Raw genomic sequence first — 9820 nt, forward strand, 5'->3', positions numbered from 1 at the left:
ATTATTTTTGTGATCTTATGAAAAATGTTACTGTACTACATCACATTCTCACCATCATAATCAAATGAAAGGTAATTATTCTATGTACAATTTCAATTCCAAATATACTATCCATATTATATAAAAATAAACTGTATGATATGTGAAATAATAAAATTAAGTTAGCAAGATTCAATATATATACATACAATATACCAATTAGTAATTGGGATAATTACCTTCAATATATATACATACAATATACAATATACCAATTAATTGAGCAGCAATATGAAATATACTTTGTTGGTATGTTTTATCGATTGAAGAGAATTAGAATTATTACAGTTTTTTAAAAGAATATATGAAAAATAATCTATTATGTTCTAAGAAAAAAATTGAGATTGTCCAGTTTATGTCATAAATGATTTGAGAAAATACGTGTATATTTGAAAATTAATCAACAATAGCAAAACATAAAACTAAAAAATAAAAGAATGAAATAAAAAAACAAACAGAAAAAATAGAACTAATCTCATTCACAAAAAACTGCATCAGATCTCCAACTCAACTCAACTCTGCACAACAAACACAAACAATAATTATCAACTCAACTTAACTCTGCAAACAAATACAGACAATTTAACTCCCCAGATAATAACTCTCAAGATAATAATTATCAACTCAATTCAACTCAACTCTCTACTTTTATCACGTATCAAACACACCCTAAAGGATTGAGAGGTACCTGATTGGGCAATAATACCTAGATTAGTTTGGTTAGCCACCTGAGACTGCGATGCAACATCAGTGGAGTCGCTTACAAGAGCTTGGCCAGATTTTGTCTTGTCATTCAGTGGGCGACGTTTGCCGTTCGGTGGTCTACCATGTAGCTTCCAACATTGATCCTTCGTGTGCCACGATTTTTTGTAATGTTTGTAGATCGGAGGGGTTTTACTGTTTTGCTTATCACTATCAAACCTAGACAACTTTGCACCAAAGGCAGTAAAATCAGTAGAATTGGGACTGGGATTGTTCATGGCACTCGATCGATCTTCCTCCAATTGAACTTTCGAACAGACTTCCATAAGGGAAGGTACCGTCTATGTCCCAGTATTCTACTACGAATTGCATCAAAATTGGTGTTCAAACCAACAAAAAAATCGTAGACACGATCGATCACCTCCAATTTTGTATGTTGTACTCCACCACATGGACAATCCCAGACGATTTTCTGACATAAGTCCATTTCCTTCCATATCAAAGACAACTTGTTAAAATAGGATGTAACGTCCATGGTCCCTTGTTTGCACTCGTGGACCTGTTTCGGCAAGGTGTATAACCGTGACGCATTATGTCGCTTAGAGTATAATTTCTCAACGACATCCCAAATGTCTCGAGCAGTTGCAGCATACAGGAGAGGTTTGCCTATTTGCAGTTCCATACTGTTAATCAACACTGAGCGAAGCAAGGAGTCTTCTCCTTCCAAACACGCTCTTGAGGATCACCTGGCCTTGTTCTCGGTATCTCATTAGTTAGATACCCAAATTTGTGACGCCCTTCATGGGCCATCTTAATTGATTGAGACTAGGAAAAGTAGTTCTGACCATTGAGTTTTTCTCCTGTAATACACCCTGCAGAGTTTCCCACAGACCCAGACAAAATATTCGATGTGGGTAAAGCAGGGAAAGCATTTACCGGATTTTCTGTGTACATTGGAAGATGTGAAGATAATTCTGGGTTCACTGAGTTCGACTGGAGGTTTGTGGACGTCTGAGGGCTGCCCCAAGTGCTGCAATTTGCTGTTGGAGACTATTAAATTTCTGCTGAACCATTATTGGGGAAAGACCCACTGAATTGCCAACCTCAAGGTTGGCCGGAGTAGGCTGCACATGGCTGGTTGTCGCCGAACGAGTCGGTCGATGCCCACTGTGGAATGACAATGATTCCCCTAACTCAGCAACGCACCACTGGCCACCCATGTCTGTCCGATCAAGATGGCCAAAGTTCGGCAGATTAGGGCGAGGAACTAGCTGCCCAGTGGCCGTTTCGAGCAGATCCGGCGCCATGGAGGTCGATCGCACAGCGGCTAGAGCAGGCCAGGGAGCAGACAGCTGTGGCGGGTGCGGACGACTGTGGAGTTGGCGCAGGTGCTCTGGAATGGCGGCTGCTGTTGCGATGGTGCCGTCTGACCACCGTGCGTCGGCGGCTGGAAGGTCTGGCCAAGTGGGAAGGTCTGCTACGTCGTCTGCCCAAGAAAAATCGGAAGAGCTGTCATGGGATAACGATCATTCGCCGCCTGTACAACAGAGGCGTGGATGTCCTCAGCAGTGGCTCCACTCATTCCAACGATTGAATCGCCGACTCTGTTTGTCGGTATAGGCTGAGAGCCTTGCAGTGGGTTTTCACCAATGACGGCTAGGGTTTCTTCAACTTGCTCTGATACCATATTGAAATAGAAAAGGGAAGAAAGGGAAAATGCACAGTTTACATGGAAAACCCTAGGTCAGGGAGAAAAAACCATGATATAGGAGTTCTTATTAATTTCACACCTTTACAGGGTACAACAGAGCCAAATAAATAACTAAGGCACACACTAAAAATAGCATAGAATAACAAACAACTAAAATGTCCTTAAGACAAAATACACTACTTTCAACTGATATCTTTATTGTACCCTCTGGCTACGATTCTCTTTGTGGAATTTCTTCTATCAGTGAAACACAAACATGTCCTAAAAGAGTTTTTACTTTGATGGATTTTTTTTTAATAATAATTAATAATAAATATTAATTCATGGAAAATTTATACATAGTTATGTACAGTTGACTGCAAGAACATTAATTAATGTCCTTTTGTGCAATAAATTCTAATCAGCCTTGTCAATTATGAACCATATGGATGGAAGGCTTATGTTTTGGAACAGTTATGTTATTGGTTTTAATCAAAGTGCTGCCAGTTTTTAGCAAGTTTGGATGGTCTAAATCTTAAATCGAACTATCAAAGTGCTTGCATATCTTACCTCTATTGTGCTGATAAATCTTTTGTCACTTACTACTTGTGCCATTTTTATTGTGGATTTCTTTTATAGGTTTCATTAAGTGTGGAGTCTATCAATTCATATATTGCGTGGGATTTCTCATTGGTTCAAGGCAAGATGAATATGGTACAGCTACTAAATCCCAAACCTTCTTTGACTTGATTGCATCTGCTTTCTAGATGTCTCATCTTTATCCCGAAGATATATTTATAGCTTTATGTAGATGGAGAGTTCTTTTTGTTTTTCTCTAGTTTCTACTCAAGTGAAACTTATGTTCTCTTTATAAAATCATTCTGGTATTCATCAAGTTATGTCCAGTTCACATTGCTAATGATGCGGTTGAAAACCACAATGTACTTGAATAGGATTGAGTCATTGTTAAACTTAAACTTGATTTTTTAATATAGAGTGAGGTTGTTGGTTTGGTAGATCATTGTAATTCTGTTAAGGAACTTTTAGAGTTCTTAGAATTTTTGTACTCGGGAAAAGAACACGTCCATCGAATGTTTGAAGTTTGTATGCAATTCTTTGAAGTCGAATAGAAAGCAGAATTTGTTATAAGCTACTTTATGAGGCTTAAAAGGACAGCTGCCGAACTTGCCTTATTGTTACCTTTTAGCCCAAATGTCAAAGTTCCACAATCCCAAAGAGAAAAGATGGTGGTTATGATATTTCTGAATGGACTCTCACCTGAATTTGGAATGGCTAAAACATAGATTCTTTCTGATTTTAAGATTCTGTCGTTAGAGGAGACCTTTAGTCGTGTTCTTCGTATTGAGAGCTTTCAATCTGGTTTGTCTGTTTCTCATCCTAGTAGTGCTCTTATAAGCAAGAATAATAACTCTCAGGTTACTATAGGGATGACCAACAATTTTCAGAAGCCTAGTTATGATAATCGAAAATCAGATTTTCAGAAGATTGTTTGTCACTATTGTCGTAAGCCAAGACATCTGAAACGTGATCGTCGAAAGTAGTTGTACAAGGCTCAACGATCTCAGCATGCTCGGATAGCTTCCACCAGTGATATGGCCGAAAAGTCTGTTACCATCTCTACTGACGATTTTGCTTTCAAGTATTTTAGGAATCCTTACAGGCATCTTCTTCATCGAACCCTACTGCCACTATTGCTGATGACAGGTAATTCGAAATGCCTTCTTATATCATCTACCAAGTGGGTCATTCAGGTGCCACCGTTCATATGACAAGTAATTCTAACTTATTTTCTACACCTTTGTCCCCTACCCCATCTCCATCTGTCACTTTGGCAGATGGATCCACCTCCTCTGTTCTTGGATTCAACACCATTCCTCTGACCCCATCTCTTTCTTTGTCCTTTGTATTACATTTGTCTCAGTTGTCTTTTAATTTGATTTTTATTAGCCAACTTACACACGACCTTAATTGTTGTCTCGTTTTTTCCTGGTTATTGCTTGTTTTAGGATCGTATGATGAAGAAGATTATTGATAGAGGACATGAGTCGGCCTTTACATTCTTGACCACCAGATACAAAAGTTGTAGCTTGCTCTGCCGTCACATCCCCGTTTGTAGTCCACTGTCGTCTGGGTCATCCTTCTTTGTTCATGTTGAAGAAAATTTATCCTTAATTTTGTTCTTTGTCATCTTTGAATTGTGATTCATGTTAGTTTGCTAAATTTCATCGTTGTAGTTCTAGTCCTAGAGTCCATAAACGAGCCAACACTCCTTTTGAGTTACTTCATTATGATATTTGGGGTCTTTGTCCAGTTGTGTCTCAAACAACCCACACCTTATCCTTTCAAGTGCATGTTCCAAAGCAAGTTTGGGCTGATGCGGTGTCCACTGCTTGCTTTTTGATTAATAGAATGCCTTCCCTGTTCTCAATAGAGAGATTCCTTATCGTACTCCTTTTCCTACAAAATCTTTGTTTCCTATTGCCCCTAAGATCTTTGGCTGTGTTTGTTTCGTTCGGAATATTCATCAACATCGTACCAAATTAGATCCAAATTTTTTTAAATACATTTTTTAAGGCTATTTGCATGTTCAAAAGGGTTATCTTTGTTATTGTCCTATTCTTAACAGGTATTTTTTCTCTCCCGATGTTACGTTTTTTGAAGATATACCTTTTAGTCCCTCACCGTTCAGTCATTGTAAAGGAGAGGAGGATGATCTTTTTATCTATGAGATTACCTCTTCTGTATCTCCTACTCAACCTTCTTCTGTGTCCCTTCCTTCTCGCCCATTGGTCACTCGAGTTTACTCTAGGCGTCCTCCACAGCCACCTTCAGACACATGTCCTACACCGATAGCTTTTTCAACATCTGATCCGGAATCGAGTGATAATCTACCCATTGCCCTTCGAAAAGGTAGAGGCACTTGTGCTTACCCTACTTTGTTTGTTTCGTATAACCGGTTGTCTTTTCCTACTTATTCCTTTATTACATCTCTATTCGTCATGCTGTTCATGAAGCTTGATCTCATTTTGGGTGGCGTAGGTGCAATGATTGAGAAGTGTCTGCATTGGATGAGAATGGTACTTGGAATTTAGTCTCGTGTCTAGTAGGAAAGAAGGCTATTGGATGTAAATGGGTGTTTTCTATAAAAGCCAATCCTGACGGAACAGTGGCTTGCCTGAAAGCTCGTCTTGTTGCCAAAGGTTATGCCCAAATCTATGGGACTGATTATTCTGATACATTTTCTCCTATTGCTAAATTCACTTTTATTCAACTATTTCTGTCCATGACTACTACTCATAATTGGCCTTTGCATCAACTTGATATTAAGAATGCTTTTCTGCATAGTGATCTTCAGAAGGAAAATTCCAGGGAGCAACCACCTAGGTTTGTTGCTCAAGGGGAGAGTGATAAGGTGTGTGGTATTAAAAAATCTTTGTATGGATTGAAACAAAGTCCTCATGCATGGTTTGGTAAGTTTAGTCAAGCACTCAAATGTTTTGGTATGAAGAAAAGTGCTTCTGATCATTCTATATTCTATCGACGATCTGATAATGTTATTATTTTGCTTGTTGTGTATGTTGACGATATCATTATCTGGAAATGATATATCAGGTATATCTTCTCTCAAGACTTTTCTTCGGGGTCAATTTCATACTAAAGATTTGGGACAATTGAAGTATTTCTTGGGTATTGAAGTAATAGGCAAGAAAGGTATGTATCTGTCACAATGGAAATATGTACTTGATTTATTGTTTGAGACTGGAAAATTAGGAGTCAAACCATGTAGTACTCCGATGATGCCAAATTTGCAACTTGCTAGAGAATTGTTGGAAAGTTGAACTATTTAACAGTGACACGATCAGATATTGCTTATTATGTGAGCATTGTGAGTCAGTTTATGTCTTCTCCTACGGTGGATCATTGGTCTGCAGTAGAACAAATTCTATGTCATCTAAAAGTTACACCTGGACGTGGGATCTTATATAAAGATCATGGTCATACAAGGGTTGAATGTTTTTCAGATGCTGATTGGGCTGCATCTCGCAAGGATAGGAGATCAACATCTGGATATTGTGTTTCTGTAGGAGGAAACCTAGTGTCATGGAAAAGTAAGAAACAGAATATACTTTCTCATTCGAGTGCTGAGTCGGAATATAGAGCTATGACATAATCCGTATATGAAATAGTGTGGATACACCAACTTTTATTTGAGATGGGTTTCAACGTTATCGTGCCAGTTAAATTATGGTGTGATAATCAAGCTGCACTTTACATTGCATCCAATCCAGTGTTTCATGAACGAACTAAACATATTGAAGTGGATTGTCACTTTGTTCGCGAGAAAATAGAAAGAAGGGTTAATATCTATAGGATATGTGAAGACTGGAGAACAGTTGGGTGATATATTTACCAAAGCTGTAAATGGAGCAAGAATAAGCTATTTATGCAACAAGTTGGACATGATTGACATATTTGCTCCAGCTTAAGAGGAGTGTTATAAGATATATTTAAATTAATTTGTAGAGTCATCCTTTATTGTAATTTTGTATATTCTAGATTAGGATTTCTCATTCTCGTAATCATTCTCGTATATATATATGTACCTTTTACAAAGTACAAATATAACATAGTTTCGATAGATACTGAAAAGCTATGCATATTACATGGTATAAGTATGCTATGCATTTCTAGCCGATGCCATTTTCTTTGTCATTGTCTAGATCCACCTCATTTTGGTTGAATGTTCACATGTTCTTATTAAAATGGAGTTGCACTTTATGCTTGCTCAGGATATTGGATTCAGTGTGGAGTGTGAAAGTCCTGGAGGGGTAAAGACAGTAAGTTGATTAGTGACCTTGTGACTTCCAAACGTACTAGTAATTTCCCTGTGTTTAATTGTTTTCGATCATTTATCTCCGATAGGAAGTCTTTTGCATTCATACTCTTTTACTTCAATTTATATGATGGATTTGAACTGTTTTCTTGCAGCTGATATTGCCTCACAAACGCTACGAGTCTGATCAAGTGAGTTAATGATAACATCTTGCTTATATTTAGTGTTGAAATTACAAACATAAATTGATGGGACTATCTTTAGGGAAACTTCTGCACTTGCATTGCTGGGGACTACAAGCTGGTTTGGGACAATACATATTCAACATTTTTTAAGAAGGTAATGAACACGATAGCCCAACTTCTTTCTTAAAATTATCTTTAAGCTCCTATAATCTATTTGGTTTGCCTGCGATTTCTCAAGTTTGAATAGACATACACAAGTGTTCATAGAGAAAGACCTTGAATGGACCTTTAGTTTATGATCGAAACGATGATGAGATTTCTATACCCCATGCATGGAAATGCCAGAGTTTTAGCCACCTGGGTATATAGTGATTAGTGATTGTGCTTTCCAACAATACATGAACTTCCAAACCCCTCCCATTTTTGGGCAGCTTTTACCCTTGAGCTTTTGGTTTTGGCCTTAGAATGGTAATGGGTACCTTTTGTTTTTTTGACAATATGTGGATGGGGGAATCAAACCTCTACTTTGAACTATGTTAGTTGAGCTAGACTCATTTTGACAGTAATGGTACCTTTTGTTTATATAAAACACATCCTTTGACGATTTAGGAAAAGAGAGATCGAGAGGAGAGACCTATGAAGAAAGAAATAAGATGTGAACAAAAACAGTACAGGAGAATGACTACAAAGATTTCAAGTTCAAAAGTCGGACCCGTGCTAGGACGAGGAGTAGCCCCTTGAATAATGAACAAGAAAGAAGAAAAGTCTTGAGATTCCTTGTATTTGGTTTCCTTCTAAAGTCAAAATTTTAAGAGAATAAAAGAGAAAAGTGAAGCATGGAAATGGATATGTTCTTGGTCAAAAAGGTCAGAAACTTGTTCCTAGGGTCATGTTCAGAGTTCCATAGGAAAGGAGTAAAAATCTTGGACACTGATCTTGCTGCAGTTTATTTACTTTGTTTAACTCACTTTTAGTATCACATTCTCAGCGACTATATATTTTACAGGATTGGGTTTCCTTTCATGTAACTATTTGTTAGTTAAATGTGTGGAAGTTTGTTGGTTCAGGATCTCTACTTTAGAGATTGTGTTTGCATCTGTCAGGTCCCATTTGGTAATCATTTTTCTTGTTTTTAGTTTTTAAAAATTAAACCTATTTTCTCACATTTTTCTTACTATAGTTTGCATGTTTCCTAAGTAAAAAAGTTCAATTCTTAATCAAATTTTAAGAAGAAAAACAAGATTTTATAAGTTATTTTTTTAGTTTTCAAAATTTGACTTGATTTTTGAAAATATGGATAAAAAGTAGATAACAAAACAAGAAATGTAAAGGTGGTAGGGGCATTTGTTGGCTAAACTTTTAAAAACCAAAACTAAAAACTAAGGTCGCGTTTGGTAACCATTTTATTTATTTTATTTTATTTTTTGAAAATTAGCCTATATCATTCATATTTCTTACAATGATTTGCATTTTTCTTAAGTATAATAATTGAATTCTTAGCCAAATTTCAAAAATAAGAACAACTTTTTTAAAGCTATTTTTTTTTAGTTTCTTAAAATTTGACTTGGTTTGGTTGTTTAAAAAACCATTGATGAAAAATAGATAACAAAGGAAGAAATTTGGAAGTGGAAGTAGAATCCATAGGCTCAATTTTGAAAAACAAAAACAGGAAACAAGAAATAAAATAGTTACTAAATGAAGTTAATTAATAACAATAGAAACTTGACATCTGTACTACACTGACTGGTATCAGTCCTTTTGCTACCCAAATTCTGTTATGTTCTACACTTATCTAAGCGGAGCGATATTGCGCTCCCCATTCAACAGCATTCCGCTCCTTCCCCTAAACTGTTCTAAGCGAAATTACATAAATTCTGTGTTGTCCATCTGATCATGATATTCATAAGGCCAATTGTTGATCTGGCAATAATCTAGTTTAGATGATTTGCTCTTGATAACAAGCTTGACATGTGGATTTCTCGCCGCACTGTAGGTTTTGCGCTATAAGGTCGACTGCATACCTCCCGTGGTAGAGCCGGTGCAACCCGCTGCAGAATAAGTGTCTCGGGTGGGCACTCCATTGTAGACAACAATATTTAGATTGTAACATATACATTCATAGTTTCATCATCTCAGAGAGTTTTGATCGCACGTTGAGATCCTATTCTTTGCAAGATTTGCTGATGATGAATCTTGTAAGCAATACAATTAACCCATGAAAAAAAGAGAGAAGCCATTTGTAATTATGAAAATACGTCATTTTCTTGTATGATGCTTCGAATCAATCACCTTGTGAAACGCCTGTTCTCTCGTCATGAATGTAATACGAAATTAATTGTTTGTTTCATA

The 9820-nt window shown here is 36.9% G+C and overlaps 1 protein-coding gene across 4 annotated transcripts in view; it reads left to right on the forward strand.

The window, feature by feature from the left end:
* Nucleotides 1-9820, forward strand: part of LOC120073287 — a 28673-nt gene extending 18853 nt beyond the window's left edge. Inside the window, exons 11-15 of one of the 4 annotated variants that reach the window (XR_005480715.1) lie at nt 3071-3145; nt 6065-6163; nt 7243-7290; nt 7442-7477; nt 7551-7602. Coding sequence is in view for 2 of the 4 variants with exons in the window: in XM_039026036.1 (XP_038881964.1) it covers nt 3071-3145; nt 7243-7290; nt 7442-7477; nt 7551-7625; nt 9465-9530 (300 nt within the window). In the remaining 2 variants the exon portion in view is untranslated. Of the gene's footprint in view, nt 1-3070; nt 3146-6064; nt 6164-7242; nt 7330-7441; nt 7478-7550; nt 7626-9464 lie in introns of those variants that run through there. The other 3 variants (XM_039026036.1, XR_005480716.1, XM_039026037.1) reach the window with 3 other exon arrangements.

Source organism: Benincasa hispida, chromosome 3 (genome assembly GCF_009727055.1).
Source record: "Benincasa hispida cultivar B227 chromosome 3, ASM972705v1, whole genome shotgun sequence".
Taxonomy (NCBI): Eukaryota; Viridiplantae; Streptophyta; class Magnoliopsida; order Cucurbitales; family Cucurbitaceae; genus Benincasa; species Benincasa hispida.